Consider the following 17,100-nt stretch of genomic DNA (forward strand, 5'->3'; position numbering starts at 1 on the left):
CAAATATATCTTCTTTTTAAATGTTATAAGGATGTTGATAAAATTTAAAAGTCATTTTGTTTACATATAATGTGTTTTACAAATTAAAATATCCACATGCATTCATCATGATATAGTTATCAAAGGTACCAGAATTATAATTTAATACGCCAGACGCGCGTTTCGTCTACATAAAATTAAATACTCATCAGTGACGCTGAGATCAAAATAGTTATAAAGCCAAACAACTACAAAGTTGAAGAGCATTGAGGACCCAAAATTCCAAAAAGTTGTGCCAAATACGGTTAAGGTAATCTATTCCTTGGATACAAAAATCCTTAGTTTTTCGAAAAATTTAAAGATTTGTAACAGGAAATTTATAAAAATTACCATATAATTGATAGCCAAGTCAACACCGAAGTGCTGACTATTGGGCTGGTAGATAGATAGATAGATACTTTATTCTCTAAAAACTAAATACAAGTTTACAGAGAAACATACAATATAAATACATTTACAATAGTTAAGGTAAACAAATACAGTAAGATATTTTAAAAGTACAAAATTATGATTTACATAGTCTGTATAATCTTTGAGTGCGCCTTGTCTTTTTCTTTTTTGCCTGCATTCGTTGTCAAACCATGATTTATTCGATTTCCGTTTTTGTGTATTGGGATGAAATATTAATCCACATGACAAATTTGCTCTCATTTTCTATAAGTCGGACATATTTTAAAATCTCATCTTTATAACAAATTATTAGGATCGTCTATTTGATAAGCTTGATCTGTTTTTCATTTGAAAGTATAGCCAGGCAGGAATAAATGGTCGCAGTTGTCGGTTTTGGTTTCTTGGAAACATAATATATCGTATTTGGTTATAAGGTCAATAAATTCGGGATATTTCATGCTTGTCTTAATTCCACATTAATTCCACATAAATTTAAGCTTAATATTTTTAATTTTCTAATTTAATATTCACGGCAGTTTAGCTTACACTGTTTATGATTCAAAGTTTTTATATATATACATTTGTATTTTCTGCGATTTCCTATGACGATGAGCTAGTTCTAGATCTCTTGTTCGGCCTACTTACAGTATCATTATTTTCTTTTGGGGAGGTTTGGCTTTCCTCTATATTGTTTTTAGAATAATAAACTTTGCCTTCGATAATTAATTTGTCACGTATCAGACTTACTCTTTTCCCATTTCTTTTCGCGTCTTTCATGACAGGATATAATTTTCTTCTCCTTTCTTCGATTTCGATAGGAAATTGTAAGTTCATCCCAAACTGAGGTTTTTCTTTTAACTTTGGCCCTGCTTCTAACACTTTTCGTAGGTCAGCAAAATATACGAATTTCACAACAATAAGCCGTGGTTTGCCCTTATTTTTGTCTGCCCTACCAAACCTATGGATATTTCCATACTGTATATCTTTTTTAATTGAAAGTTCATTCGAAATGAAGTTCTGAATTACGATTTTGGTATCTTCCTCGGGTTTTTCCTCAATTCCACTAAAAACAAGGTTATTTTGCATTGACCTGCATTGCAGGTCTAAAATTTTCTCCCGCAGATCTGACACATTTATTTGTTAGCGGCGTTAGAGGCATCTTTCAATTCATTAATATCTCTCTTAGCTTCAGTTAGTTCTTTTTTAAATTCCACTGTATCTTTCTCTAATGTATTTGTTCGTTTTTTTAAATTATCAACTTCTTTTTCAATGCTTGTCACTTTACTCGTAAGCTCGCCAAGTTTTCTATCAATGCTTTCTATTTTATCCGTCCTCCCTTCAATAACACCTAATCGGTGATCAATTCTAGCATGGAAGTAATATTAAATATTACTTCCATGATTCTAGTAAGTAGTTCAACAATATCTTCTTCCATATTTTGATTACCAGCATTGGACTCCATCATTTTATTTTGACGTTATAACACTAAATATTGCGGGATTTTTGCAAAATTAAAGCAGATTGTCTTACGTTGCTAAGAAAACTTGATTGAACAATAAGAAAATGGCGGCGTTCGATGGCGACGTTGTCGGCTTAAAAAATGCTTTTTATTTAACTCGATAGAAACAGGGGAAAATGTCACAAAAAACTATCCAATTGATAAATGCTTACTTAAATTCCTTCTACCTCTGTTCTGAATCTTCGTTTAGTAGGTTTAATACTAATTGTTCGTAATTTTCGCCAGATCAAATTTTGCGCAGCTGCTTGGTTACCTCTCGTAATAATATCGATCCTAGGGGACGAAACGTCCACCAGCAGTGGCATCGGCCCAGATGTGTAAATAGTTATCAAGGGACCAGGGTTATAATTGAATACGTCAGACGCGCGTTTCGTGTACATTAGATATAAGCCTTGAACATGCACGTCCTTCGTCAACTGTGTTCAATTTATAAGATTACATATTGCTAATCTGTGCTTATCAATACAGTTTAATTTGAAACCTTAATTTTAGTGCAGAATCGAAATTTGTGAAATGCAATGTATGTTGTATTATCAATTCATTTAATTCTAATAGTTTATAGCTTTTATGAGGAATTATTTTATTCACTAATGATGAGTTTATATATATTAACAACATGATACTATCTGCCCCTATTTTCATTAGTCTTAGAGTCTTAGGCAATCTATTCTCTTTTGGTCTTTACAAGTCATAATTATTGGAAAACTTAATATCTTAAGGTAGTCCTAAGACCCATGATATATGTACTACATTGAATGCCCTAACAGTTAAACACCAATCTGTGACTAGTTATCAAGCGAATCTTCTCCTCTAGGGGTTAATATCTTAGAAAGATCATCAAATTAGATGTCATTTTACAAGTATTTCAGATAAATATTAATGAAAGTTGCATTTGCATCAAATAAAATCATTAAATTCCACCGACATTCCCCACGGTAAGCTACAATTTAAACACAAATTTATAATACCATATAAATATTCATTGGTAAAGTCTGTCTAGGGAAATAAAACTGATTGATACAAATGTTCAATAGCTATGAGCATTTGACATTCTATTAAATATCAGCGAAGTTTCAGATATCAATAAAATGGCAGAAAATAAGTAAGTATTGTTTGTTGATCATTCATTTCGAATTTTGTAATTTTTGTCATATTCCTGGTAAAGATTCTAAAAAGGTATCATTTACAGTGTAAAGTTATCAATATTATAATGACGCACACCTTGTGTATCTTCCAACTTCTTCGAAAAGCACATGTCGAATGGGATTCAGTAAAATGCATTTTAAAATGTGTCTCTTTGTGCTGAATCAAATGTTGTAGCGAACATTGAGATCTGAGACGTCACTCCACACATGCGTACACATTCATGTTGATCAGTCATTTGTGTTGTTTTGTGTAATGTGCGACTGCTTGTTTTATTAATTTTTATTCGACGCCCTTCTATCAATACGTCAAGGGATACAGACTACCAATTTTCACATTCTATAAATTGAAGGATTTTGGTTCTTGCTAAGTTAATGTCACTCGGTGTATGGGTTCAAAATTATAGAAAAGGGAATTAAACGATACCTTTAGACAACTAAGTAGTTAGTTCTAAATTAACTAAATTCTTGTTCACTGCATTTTGGAAATGCTTGAAACATTTCAGATCGTTTATAGAGGAAAAGACGTGGACACAATCATGCAAAATACAGGAAAAAGAAAATGCAGAAAATTGTAAGTTTTAAAAAGCACAAAAAACAACAATAAAACAAACAAAAACTGAACGACAATGTAATACCAGGTAACAGTCATGTAGTAGAAATAGAAAAGTGATAGAAAATACAACTGTTAAAGAAAATATCAATTTTCATATTATAGTATTTTGTTCCTACATGGAAAAAAGAACTACTGTATACGCGATAGAAATATAAATCGAAGTACAGATACTTGCTATACTGTAATTTTAGCGATTATTGCGTGCATGTACCAAAGCGATATTTAAAGATTTGACAAAAATGAGAAGTTCATGATGTTTTTTCCTGATTGGAATTGATTTTGTATATTACCAGTATGCTTATCTGTTCATGTATCTAAGTTTATATTAGCTAAACTATGTGTATTGTTTTTTATTTTTAACTTTGCACTTGTTTTGCTGAAATATAACAAAGAGGATGTGGAATGATTGCCAATGAGATATCTCTTCATAAGAGAGAAAATGACTCGGAAATTACCCATTAGAGTTCACTGTACAACCTTCAACAATGAGCAAAGCCAATATTTTATAGTCGCCTATAAGAGGCCCCGAAATGACAAAAGTAAAACAATCTAAACGAGAAAAACTAATGGCCCTAATGTATTTACAATGTAATGAACTGAAAACAAATATGTCACACAAAAACAAACAAAAACCACTGAATTACCGTAACAGGCTCCTGACTTGAGCCAGGCACATACATAATGTGGCGGGGTTAATAATGTTAGTTGGTAAAAAACGGAAAATGATAAACAAAAACAAACAAAAGCCAACAAAGCACTTGAGAATGAGCAACACACCCCTTCTAGAAAGTGATGATTTAAATTTCTGAAGATGAGTTGGAGAACAAGGGAGGTAACCCGGACAAGAACAATGCTGGTGACAAGGAAGAAAAGAACGGTTGTGATGAAGATAACGAAAATGAAGATGACGAAGGTGAGGACAATGATTGTGACTGGATGACGAAAGAAGAGGAAGAGAGAAAAATAATACAATGTGTAAGACTTTTATACGTTTTAAAGTTAAGTCAAAATTTCTTCGGTTCTTACCCCATCTTGATCATGTGAACAATTATACTAAACATCGATGTTCATAATATCAGAAACTTACATGTACAAGTATTTTGACGCAAAGACTAAAATAGTATTATCATAGTTTCCGATCTGTACTATTCATGGCAAAAACAGTTGGCCATACATCATTTGATCTATCATAATACATGTAGTTACAATGGGTGTTTATGAATGGACTGAGTAATCTAGTTATATTATCAATAACAATAATAATAATAATATAACAATATACTTTATTTGAAAACACTCAGACACATATTTACATGTGCAACAAGAGGCAAAATACATAGTCATTATTACGGTTACTACAAAACAATATATATATGTTAACATATAATCATATAAGTTACAATATTTTAACTAATTTCTTAATAAACAATGATAAATGTTTAAGAACTTTGATATTGCAAAATGAAAGCAGTCCCTCCATTTTCTCAACACATGGATAAATGCGGTAATATTCTGAAATATATTTTTTTCTGATATTTTTAACAAGATCAGATTGGCACTCAAATAAGTAGTGAAACTCATTTCCAATTGACAAGTAGCAGAGATGACACTGTCTTTCATCTCTAGGAATTCCATTCCCTCTTCCTGTTTCAATTGGTATTTTTAGGTTACAGCATCGCAGCTTAGTTATGTTAAAGATCTCCCAACTTCATTCACTTTGTTTACTCTTCGTGTAAATACTACAGATGCCATGTAAGTGCCTACCGTATAAAGAACTCCATCTATAACACTAGTATGTCTGTTTTGTTGTCGACCATTATTACTGGTTGTCGTTGGTTGTTGTTTACTAGCATATTTGTTTTGCGTTTTTGTCCAAACAAAACAAAACCATTGTTTTTTTTCTATTCGATTGTTCCACATTGTGTCATCTGTCATGTAGTGATCTTTTTAGCTGAGTTTGAGGAGTTTGCTGATTGTTGAAGGTCTTACGGTGACATACAATTACTTATATATATCTATACGTTATTAGGTCTCTAGTTGATAGTTGGCCCTAGTGCAATTATTACACATCTACATGTTCTTATGTTATACTTATAGAAATGTACAGACATTTGTTTAGTATATTAACATAAATATACTTTACAACGTATATTTGCTTATTTTAAACTTGTACAGTATAACGTGATATTTTTGTATTTGTAAATTTTCATTTTCAGCTGAAGGAAATTGCCAGTAGATGTACTCACGCTAATCCAAAGAAAAGACCCACATCTTATGAAGTGCTCGATATGTTATACAAAGTATATGAACCACCAAAAGAACCATGGTCGTTTAAGAGTTTCTGTCAGTCTCTATGTCAGGCAGAAAACTATGAAGATTATGAGAACTCCACGCTGGACACACCGGTACCAAAATAAGTAAACGTTATCTACGTGGAGTCTTCTTCTTCAAATAGCAAACAATGATATTAATATGTAAAGTACAATACATTTATCTGCACATTCAAAGAGTTTTATCTGGTTATGGTAACTTGGTTGTTTAATAAAAACATTCTTTTATTTTTTATTCAAATAATTGTTATTTTTTTTTTAATATTCACTTTCATTTATTTCATCCACATTGACCTAAATATAACGCATAACCACAGTTACTTGTCTCAGAGTTTTCCCCTGTATACCTTAATATAACATTAAGGTATATTATTTAGGGAGATCTGAAACAAGTGGTTGTGCGCAAAATTAAAGGAAAGGTCGTCGTTTGGTGGCACATAGAAGCACAGACCAACCAGATTAATGCATGATTCGAATCAGTTATTCATATAACACACCGTTCATTGTGATCTTTTCACGAGTGGAAGCAATAACAGCCCTGTTATAACAGTTCTTATCAACAAGCAAAGTGGTTTTGTAATCTACATGCAAGACTGCTGTATATCTGCAAAACTATATAAACTGGGCATTGAATAATTTAACTTTTATGCCATTTATGGGCATTATGTTTTCTGGTCTGTGCGTCCGTTTGTCTGTTCGTCCATCCGTCAGTCCGTCCGTCCGTTAGTTCGTTCGTTCGTCTGTCTCGCTTCAGGTTAAAGTTTTTGGTCGAGGTAGTTTTTGATGAAGTTGAAGTCTAATCAACTTGAAACTTAGTATACCTGTTCCTTATGATATAATCGTTCTAATTTTAATGCCATTTAGCGTTTTTACCCCATTTTGTGTCCACTGAACATGGAAAATGATAATGCGGATGGGGCATCCGTGTACCGTGACTAGGGACACATTCTTGTTACCATATGGTAATTGATATACTTTAGAATGTATATACAGTTTTACAGATGTACGGTTTATATACAGCTTAACAGATGTACAGTTTATATACAGCTTTAAAAATAGTGTTTATATAACAGCTTTACAGCTGTATATACATGTTCATATACAGTTTATATATATACAGCTTTAAAACTGTACATCAAAATTACTTGTACTATAGTATCTGTGTAGTCTGATATCGTTCATGATAGTATTGAAAAGGTGACCTGACAATTCAACTGATTTTTTATGGTTGTGTCTTGTGTTGTGCTGTAACACCAGTCCCGGTTTTGGGGAAAACTGGGCACACATAAACATGTTAAACCAAGCTATAAGCCTTTATGCATTAGTATTATGACGAAAATTCATGTTTAATAATTTGATGTTTTCTCTTTTATTCAGATAACAAGTCATACCCCGATCCTTGATAACGTTTATTTTTAAGGGAGATTATTTTTTACACCAGAAGCTATAATTGTTATAGCTTGTAATAAATGGACATCTCATTTGCATATATATCACATCTACTTATTTTTATATCATTGTTGTAGACATATGAATGTCTTTTCTTGGTTCCGTGAATAGCTACAACCATTCCACGTTCACATGCCTTTATTAAGTTAGAATCTCCCGATCCTCTATCTGATATAAAAAAAAAGAAGATGTGGTATGATTGCCAATGAGACAACTATCCACAAAAGACCAAAATGAGTCTGATTCATTTCAAATACCATAGATATATAATAGGACAGACAAGGAACAACCAATGAAATGCATATGTAATGCTCTTCAACTTTGTACTTGTTTGGCTTTATAACTATTTTGATCTGAGCGTTACTGATGAGTCTTGTGTAGAATAAACGCTCGTCTGACGTATTAAATTACTATCCTGGTGCCCTTGATAACTACTTAAAAGAAACAAATTTACCAAGCGATTATACAGTAAAGCTCCAAGTGATAATTATACAGTTAACTCGTAAGCGATTGCACAGTCAATAAAAATATCTAATATTGAGAAAATGAATATATTTGGGTTTCTATTTTGACAATGGCTTTTAAACTTTCAGAGAGGTTAAACTGTATATAAAAAGGTACATGTGAAAATTCGTGTAGCAACGATTGGTTTTTCGATGTTTGTTTGACAATTTTGATCGATTTACTCGGAGCTCCACCATTCTAAGGAAAGCGTTTGGATGCAAATATCGTTTTTATTACATGAATAGTCATATTCACATATATAAAGTTTTGATTACTAAAGCTTGCAACAGAAACTTTATATAATAAAGAATTAAAGTTCATAAACATTTCCACTAATAAAATTGTTATTTTTTCGGTCAGAGTACCGCTTGACAGTCACCCGAATGACCAAAATATAAGAAAATCGAACAGTTCCGTTCCCACACTGTGAAGTAGTTGTTCCAGAGGCGTATAACCCTCTATATCGTTTTGGTTTACAATGAAAAAGGAAAACATGTGCTTCCCTAAAACCAAAAACCAAAAATTTACATATCAACTATAATATTTATTAAAAAGGAACCAAATATAAACATTTGCATTCTAAACTAAAATCTCTATTTCCTATACCTATTAAAACCAACAATCGTAAGAGCATTTCTCAAAACAGACGTGATTAAATAGTTTTCATAAAAACTTCTTGTTTTTAAGTTAGGTACTACAGGAGAAATTGGCATAATACACTGTACAATATCATAAACATTATACATGTACATTTGTGGTATTGAAAACGAACACAAAGCAAAATGTATGACATATATATGCAGTTATATAATATGTGTGTTTTGCTTGATCATGATGTAAAGAAATATATTTTTATTTAACATTGTCAAAAAATTGTTGGAAATCTACTTCCTGTGCATAAAGTTGGATAAAATTCTTAAATTGCAAATTTGTTTTGTATGGTTAGTAAAAGAGGGGCGAAAGATACCAAAGGAACAGTCCAACTCATAGATCGAAAATTAACTGACAACGCCATGGCTAAAAATGAAAAAAAAAACAACAGACAAATAATAGTACATATGATGATGATAAGACACAACATAGAAAACTAAAGACTAAGCACGAAACCAACCAACAACTGGGAGTGATCTCAGTATTGTTTGGGAGAAATATAGGGTTTTTGATACAATAAGCAAACTAGAGGCTCTCAAGAGAATGTGTCGCTCACCTTGGTCTATGTGAATATTAAACAAAGGACGCAGATGGATTCATGACAAAATTGTGTTTTGGTGATGGTGATGTGTTTGTACATCTTCCTTTACTGAACATTCTTGCTGCTTACAATTATCTCTATCTATAACGAACTTGGCCCAGTAGTTTCAGTGGAAAATGTTAGTAAAAATTGACAAATGTTATGAAATTGTTAAAAATTGACTATAAAGGACAATAACTCATTAGGGGGTCAATTGACCATTTTGGTCATGTTGACTTTAATATTTTTAGGTCTTACTCTGCTGTACATTATTGCTGTTTACAGTTTAATTTATCTCTATCTATAATAATATTCAAGATAATAACAAAAATCGGCAAAATTTCCTTAAAAATACCAATCCTAACAACAGGTTGTCCGATCCATCTGAAAATTTCAGGGCAGATAGATTTTGACATGATTAACGGTTTAACCCCAATCAGATTTCCTCTAATTTTTTTGGTTTTTGAGTTATAATAAGCCAAAAACTGCATTTTACCCCTATGTTCTATTTTTAGCTGTGGCGGCCATCTTGGTTGGATGGCCGGGTCACTTGACACATTTTTCAAACTAGATACCCCAAAGATGATTGTGGCTAAGTTTGGATTCATTTGGTTCAGTAGTTTCAGAGAAGAAGATTTTTGTAAAAGATTACTAAGAATTACGAAAAATGGTTAAAAATTGACTATAAAGGGCAATAACTCTAAAAGGGGTCAACTGACCATTTCGGTCATGATGATTTATTTGTAAATCTTACTTTGCTGAACATTATTGTTGATTACAGTTTATCTCTATCTATAATAATATTCAAGATAATAACCAAAAACAGCAAAATTTTCTTAAAATTACCAATTCAGGGGCAGCAACCGAACAACGGGTTGTCTGATTCATCTGAAAATTTCAGGGCAGATAGATCTTTACCTGAAAAACAATTTGACCTAAATGCTTTTGTTTTTGAGTTATAATAAAAAAACTGCATTTTACCCCTATGTTCTATTTTTAGCCGTGGCTGCCATCTTGGTTGGTTGGCCGTGTCAGCGAACACATTTTTCAAACTAGATACCCCAATGATGATTGTGGCCAAGTTTGGTTAAATTTGACCCGACGGACGCAAAGTGACGAGAAAAGCTCACTTGGCCCTTCGGGTCGGGTGAGCTAAAAAGGAATCTTACTATTATACGTTCCAATAAAGGTACATCTGCATAATCTACAGAATTATGGTAATAAATAGTTAGTATAATATTCAACATAAAAACAAACATAAAAACTAAATTAAATAAAATCAAACCTTATAGTAAATCACTTAAACATATTAATCAAGAATTAAACAGAAAAAGTTTTTTGTATAATGCGGATTTCTTTTTGTAACTATGATTGCATATATATTTACGTAATAAATATCAGTGTGCACTTATCAATCACTTACACAACAGTATTTGAACTAGATGTGTCAAAGCGACACGAATGGCCCCGTCTCAAAAAGTTGAAAAATCTGCAATATTATTTCAATAACACAGCTGGACACAAACATGATGGTAGTCTCACATATTCAAAATCAGCTCAAAATCTGGAGGCGTATAGAAAAAAAGTCTGTATAACTATGAATTTCAACAATTTTCAAAGTTGTAAACCCTTAATTTTGGCAAAAATTAGCAGAGCGGAACGAAACTTAAACTTGATCTGTAACTCATCATGAGTAACTGACATACAAAAAATCAGCCCAATATCTGAAAGCGTTTAGAAAAAAGGTCCGTATAACTGTGATTTTCAACAATTTATCAAGTCCAAAGCCCGTTATTTAAACAAAAATTTGGGCTACACTTTGGCGCTAACATATTTGTTTTTTTTTTGCGTTAAATGTCCTCACAATACGCTAAAAAATTCAATGTCATCTCCTAACGACAACGTATTGTAGAGTATATAACAGAAATTTAAAGATTTTCAAAGTCCATAGCTCTCTCATTGTCATCAGTTAGCATATGATCTGTACCTCCAATTGCCACATTACACTGTGGACATTTTCTCATCTGCATAGGCATTCCACATTTCCCAATAGAATAGTAGTGTCCTGCAATTCAGATAAAAAAAGAGCAACTTAATAATCTATCAGTAGAATTCATAAAATTTAAAAGCTGTTCCATCATTAAATAATTCGGATGTTATTGTAATAAATATAAATCTTGAAGATGACGCCCGCCTCTGCGTGCCTGTTTTTCTCGCAATGTTAAAGATCTTTTGGTGGCCTTGGGCTGTTTTCTGCTCTTTGGTAGGTTGGTTGTCTCTTGATCACGTTCCCTATTTCCATTCTCAATTTTCTTGAAAACTGACATCAAAGATACCCAGAAATTTCCTTTGAAATATATTCCTTGTTTTAATAGCAGATTAATACTAAGGGATGTGATATCTTATCCAGTGGCGTAGCTAGGTGTTTGTAACGTGTACGCCCGAACTTCGGCTAGGGGTCTGAGGGTATAAGTCATAGCACCTGTTGGTAGTTGGTTCAACGTTGCGAAGCCCACGTAAGCTAACAGGTTATCAAGAATGAGATACCGTTCCCGTTATTGAAAATTCTCATCAATAGCAACATACTTAAAGAATTTATGGTATGATTGCCAATGAGACAACTATCCACAAAAGACCAAAATGACACAGACATTAACAATTATAGGTCACTGTACGGCCTTCAACAATGAGCAAATCCCATACCACATAGTGAGCTATAAAAGGCCCCGATAAGATAATGTAAAACAATTCAAACGAAAAAACTAACGGTCTTATTTATGTAAAAAAAAAATGAACGAAAAACAAATATGTAACACATAAACAAACGACAACCACTGAATTGCAGGCTCATGACTTGGAACAGGCACATACATAAATAATGTGGCGGGGTTAAACATGTTAGCGGGATCCCAACCCTCCCCCTAACCTGGGACAGTGGTATAACAGTACAACATAAGAACGAATGTTTAGTTTATTCATTGTGTTGATTTTGAATCTTTGGATATAGAGAAACAGTTTATTATGTTCGAAAGGAGCCATGGGGTAATTGTCGTTGATGAAAATAATTAATGTTCGGAAGGTTTCTGCATGTTGAAACCTGGTTCTCGGCTGAAATTGCTCCCGCGTAAAGTGAATGCATTTATCTTTTACGGGATTTAATTTTTTTTTTTTTTTTATAGATATTTTTACTTTTCTTAATTGGAAAATCGACTCAACCCAATTTTAACGAAAATCTCTTAAGGTTTATAAAATTATGTGAAAAAAGTCCAAGAATCTTAAATTGAATAAAGATAAGTCCTTCTGTCAGATTAATGCTGAAACAATGGAAGAAAAAAATTGCTTTCAAAATTTTGATTCAGACATTAATCAGAAAAAAGCTTTTTCCATCATAAAATCCAAAAATGGTTTGACAAAGTAATTGATCTATAATAAACGTTTATCCCAGACTGTATCTACTCGTGCAACAAGGTTTTTTTTTATTCTAAATAATTTCTTCATTATGCTTTGGATACTCTTTTTGTCATGCACAGTTCCTGTCCAACTTCCATACAAATGTTTGCTTAAGGTATTGATATTTAAAATGAACACCTTTTAACCACACACTTATCCTAAAGAAGGGGGGGGGGGGGGTCAAGAGTGACACCACCGACGAAATTTAGAATCGCATGTTTTGCTTTTGCGACATATAGAAATGTCACAGGCTCGACAAAATGCAAACCCCATATCGAATCACAGAATATAATGAATTCATTTAAATAGAAGGAGAGTTGGTAGAATTCTCTGAAGATTCACAACTAGTAGATTCAGACTTTGAGAAACAAATCTATATAACATGATACCTTTTGTTCGAAAACTAAAATTCGTCACTTTTATTCGCAATTGAAAAAAGATTTACAGGGCTGATGTACTATTTATAAATATTTGTATTTTATTTAGATTAAAATATATTTTTTTTTCAAAATTCAAGTGTACGCCCGGGCGTTTTGACGTAAACGTAGCTACGCGCATGTTATCAATGAAAAGATGTCGCAGTTCATACTTTTTTTACTTGAAGTTTTTTTTCTATTACGCTAATCGATAAACTAATATACATGTAGAAAGATGAACAATCGGGATATTTCCTAAAATTGCGTAGAATATGCTTTACTTACAATGTTTTACATGTAGTAAATGAGGAGTTATGGTAAATAAATATAACAGTTGCTTACCAAAGTTGAAATCTTTGAAGTCTATTTAGAAGATACAAATAAAGTTATAAAATATCTTCTTTATTGTTTGAGATTTGAACAACTAATACATACAGTTGCCGTAGACTTTATTTGTAATAACAAATCTATATTGGAATTAAATTACGGGATTTTTCAAAGATATTATAATTTGATTATTATGATATAAAAAAAGTCTTATTGCTGAGTTGACGACCGATTGGTGGTATTTGACTGATTTCTGCTAATTCGTCCGGTTGTTGACTCTTGAAACAATCCCGATATTCGTTCTTAATTTTAATATATATATATATATATATTAGCACGTGTAATTTATATACATACGTTTAGATCTGTATAACATATCAACCAGAACTCATGGACGGTCATGTCGGCGGTTAATTAAATGGCATTCTATCCCTAAAAAGTGATACTTTTTATGATTCGATGCATATTTTTTGAGAAATGTGTTCTTCCGTTTAACTATATATATAACTATATAGATCAACATGAATTTGACGACAAATATCGCTTTGAAGTTTTTATTAATGTAATTAAATGCTTAATTAGTAAAATGTATCTCAAATTATTACTCACCATTTTTACATTTATACCAATGTCCCGACCCCGTAAACTCATTCTCCATGGTTCGTTTAATCATTAACTTCTCCTGAAGAGTTAAACCAATCATTTTGTCTGAGATTTCTTGGGTTTCCTTTCTCATTTTTGACAATTCGTTCTCGTCAATGACTTCAATAGATTCAATTTCAAGCAGGTAATTTTTTATATTCTCTGGGATATCGAGTCCTTCATCTTTTTTAGACAGTTCTATTTTGAATTTATGAATATCTATCGCAAGCTGTAGTCTTCGTATTTCCAGAAAAAATTCTATGTGTTCTTGTTCGGCATATCGACTTCGCTTTAAAAATACCCATTTTTCTAGACGATCTAACCATGCTTTTAACAGCGGCTTGAACTTGGATGTGAATAATTCCTTTCTGATAATATGGATTTCTTTACAAAAAGTTAACTGGTCTATTATCATGTTCAGAGAATCGACCCTCTTGGTGTTTTCAATTTGTTTCCGAAGTTGAATGAATTTCTTAATAGATACGTTTTCTTTATTGTCAGTTAATAGCTTACTTGTAGTATAACGCTTTGCATGAAGATCCGTACCTTTTTCAATATTTTGAATGGTTCGAAATACTTCACAAATGTTTTTGTTGATAATTTTTAGTTCATTAGAATACCTTTTTGACTTTGATATTTTTGTGCTGCACTTTGGGCATTTCAAAGGCTTTATTTCATCACTGATATTATCCATGACGGTAGAAATATATTGGTCTAGTCCTTTTACTTCCAAAACGCATCTACAGTCTTCTAACCGAATAAACATGGCGTTATCTTCATCTTCATATCCAAAATATATTTCTGTCAATTTATCGCATACTTTACAAATACACTTTGATCTTTCGCATAATATTCCCGAACATTTGTGACCGATGCCACAATCTAATGTAGTATTACACAGAGTATTACATTTTGGTCTTTTGCAAGGTTCCATACATATTTGTTCGCACTTATATTTGTTTGGACATTTTGCTTTACATGCCCATTTACAAAGTTCAGTACACTGTATACAGCTATCGCTACATTTATTTTTACATATATCGCCATGAATGCATCTCCGATCGCATTTCTGAGTACAAGGTGGACAGCGATAATTGAAATAATCTTCACAAATATGTCCACATACCAAGTTTCTTTGGCATTTTGCTTTACATGGAACATGAAGCCTTCCTTGGCTGCATTCAGAATGTGTTCCTTTGCATTCGTGACCACATTTCAATATTCCATTGCATGGAAACTTACAAGGGGCATCATATTTGGTATGACAAGCAACTTGAACCTCATGTCCACAGCGAGCGTTTATCTTTACCAAGGCATTGCAGTCGTCTTCAGTATTACAAGGATCTGTGCAACGTTTCTGACAACGATGACCACATGATATAGTAGCTTGACATTGTTCATTGCATGATGCCGAATTTGGATCTTCATGACAAGGCATACTTTGAGCGTGCTGACATTTTAGAATTATCTTTTCTACGACTTCATTACATTTTCCACATGGGACTGGAAAATGACACGGTTTAATGCACTTATGTTTCAATTCGCACATTTCTCTGTGACATTGTTTTGGACAAATACCTTCGTGATCTGGATCATCAACATGACATTTTCTTAAACAGAAATGCCCACATTGTCTCTTGATTTCGCAAGGTTCCTGACATCCGCCATCTGCAACCTTATCAAAATCATCTGGTTTAGAAACGTATGTTGAATTTTTGTGATTCTGACATGTTAACTGTAGCTCAGTGCCAAAACATTTCTCCTTTTTAACATATCTGACAATATTATTCCACAGTTCTGATCTCGATGTTAAAAGTTTAAAATTGCTTACTACGTAAAGTCCTATTTTTGCCCTTGATAGGGCAACACAGATTCTATTTGCCTCGGATAGATGACCTATATTATTTTCCTTATTACTTCTCACAAGTGACAACAAAATTATATCATTTTCCTCTCCTTGGAAGTTATCTACTGCCGTAACTCTTGCGGATGGTCTGTCTCGACCACTTGATATCTCTGGATAACTGACAAAGTCGTCGATCAACACATCTTTTGTTGAAATGTTTTTTTCTTCGGTCCTGATCTGGTTGCAAAGTAGCCGAACCTGGTCTAAGTATGTTGAAAGCACAGTTATTTTAGAAGATGGATATCCTTGCATTCTGAGATACCTGTACAATTTACAAATGAACATTGCCTCGAATGTGTTCTTGTGACTTCTCGAAAGCTCTTCGCGCTCCTTGTCTTCAAATACAGAATGTGATAAAAAGAACATATTACAGTTAGTTCCTTTTACGTTTTCGTATTCAAACACACTTGGATCGTCGATTAGAGATCGATAAATGTGAGGCACAAATAGCTTAGATATTAGTGGCCTCATTCTATGTTGATATTCTAATCGTGTAAATGGAAAACCTTCACGAATGAGTCTTTCGAAAAGTGAAATATCTATTTTATGTTCTCGTGCAGTTTTGTAATCGTTGTAAGAAGGGCGCAGTTGTTGGTGGTCGCCAATCATAATAAGTTGCTGACACGAAGACGTCAAACATGCCACCACGTGATGTTCTGGGATTTCGGTAGCTTCTTCAAGGATAACAATGCTTGGAGAAACTCGTTTAAGAATTTCTATATCTCTTGCAGCTCTTGTTGTGGTACATGCTACAAGTTTTGCCCTTTTCAGTATGTTAATATCAGCTATCTGTTGGTTATTTTCATAACATTCTTGTTCTGTTTTGTAATATTCCTCACAGTCTTGTATTTCCTCGTTGATTGGAATAAGAGCTTTCTGAACCCAGTATTTATACAAGCGCCATCTTGTCACATTGGGGAGGTACCATATATTTGATACCGAATTTGCTTCTACTGTTCGCATTTCTTTAGTGTGAAAAAGTTTCTCTTTTATAGTCTCAATAAAAACAGATTTGACTTTCATGTTGTATTGATCCCAAAACCATCGTTGCCTGTGTGTTCTCTGTAGGTTAAATACAATGTCGGATGATACTAACATTTTCAGTTTTTGTAAATCCAAATGTGTGTTTGAAACCGCAG

At 32.8% G+C, this 17,100-nt stretch overlaps 2 protein-coding genes across 2 annotated transcripts; one reads left to right on the forward strand and one right to left on the reverse strand.

Annotated features, from left to right (window-relative positions):
- Nucleotides 1-2,947: 2,947 nt before the first annotated feature.
- On the forward strand, nucleotides 2,948-6,264 carry LOC143057560 (uncharacterized). The gene is made up of 4 exons (XM_076230873.1): nucleotides 2,948-3,050; nucleotides 3,597-3,664; nucleotides 4,518-4,681; nucleotides 5,923-6,264. The coding sequence occupies exons 1-4, from the start codon at nucleotides 3,037-3,039 to the stop codon at nucleotides 6,121-6,123; spliced, it is 447 nt and encodes a 148-aa protein (XP_076086988.1). The 5' UTR covers nucleotides 2,948-3,036; the 3' UTR covers nucleotides 6,124-6,264.
- A 2,256-nt stretch (nucleotides 6,265-8,520) lies between these two features.
- LOC143056966 (NFX1-type zinc finger-containing protein 1-like) lies at nucleotides 8,521-17,059 on the reverse strand. Its single transcript, XM_076230179.1, has 2 exons — nucleotides 14,023-17,059; nucleotides 8,521-11,285 (listed from the first exon to the last, which is right to left on the reverse strand). Exons 1-2 carry the CDS (start codon nucleotides 17,057-17,059, stop codon nucleotides 11,149-11,151), a joined length of 3,174 nt encoding a protein of 1,057 aa, XP_076086294.1. The 3' UTR covers nucleotides 8,521-11,148.
- Between the last annotated feature and the right edge of the window lie 41 nt (nucleotides 17,060-17,100).

Source organism: Mytilus galloprovincialis, chromosome 13 (genome assembly GCF_965363235.1).
Source record: "Mytilus galloprovincialis chromosome 13, xbMytGall1.hap1.1, whole genome shotgun sequence".
Classification (NCBI taxonomy): Eukaryota; Metazoa; Mollusca; class Bivalvia; order Mytilida; family Mytilidae; genus Mytilus; species Mytilus galloprovincialis.

Excerpts from the sequence above, each read along its gene's own strand:
- LOC143057560 (XM_076230873.1), top strand. Across the intron at positions 3,665-4,517 it reads AAAAGAAAATGCAGAAAATT|ATGAGTTGGAGAACAAGGGA; the intron begins GTAAGTTTTAAA and ends AAATTTCTGAAG. Across the intron at positions 4,682-5,922 it reads AGAGAAAAATAATACAATGT|CTGAAGGAAATTGCCAGTAG; the intron begins GTAAGACTTTTA and ends TTTCATTTTCAG.
- LOC143056966 (XM_076230179.1), bottom strand. The coding sequence starts at position 17,059 with ATGTTAGTATCATCCGACATTGTATTTAACCTACAGAGAACACACAGG. Across the intron at positions 11,286-14,022 it reads TTGGTATAAATGTAAAAATG|GACACTACTATTCTATTGGG; the intron begins GTGAGTAATAAT and ends TCTGAATTGCAG.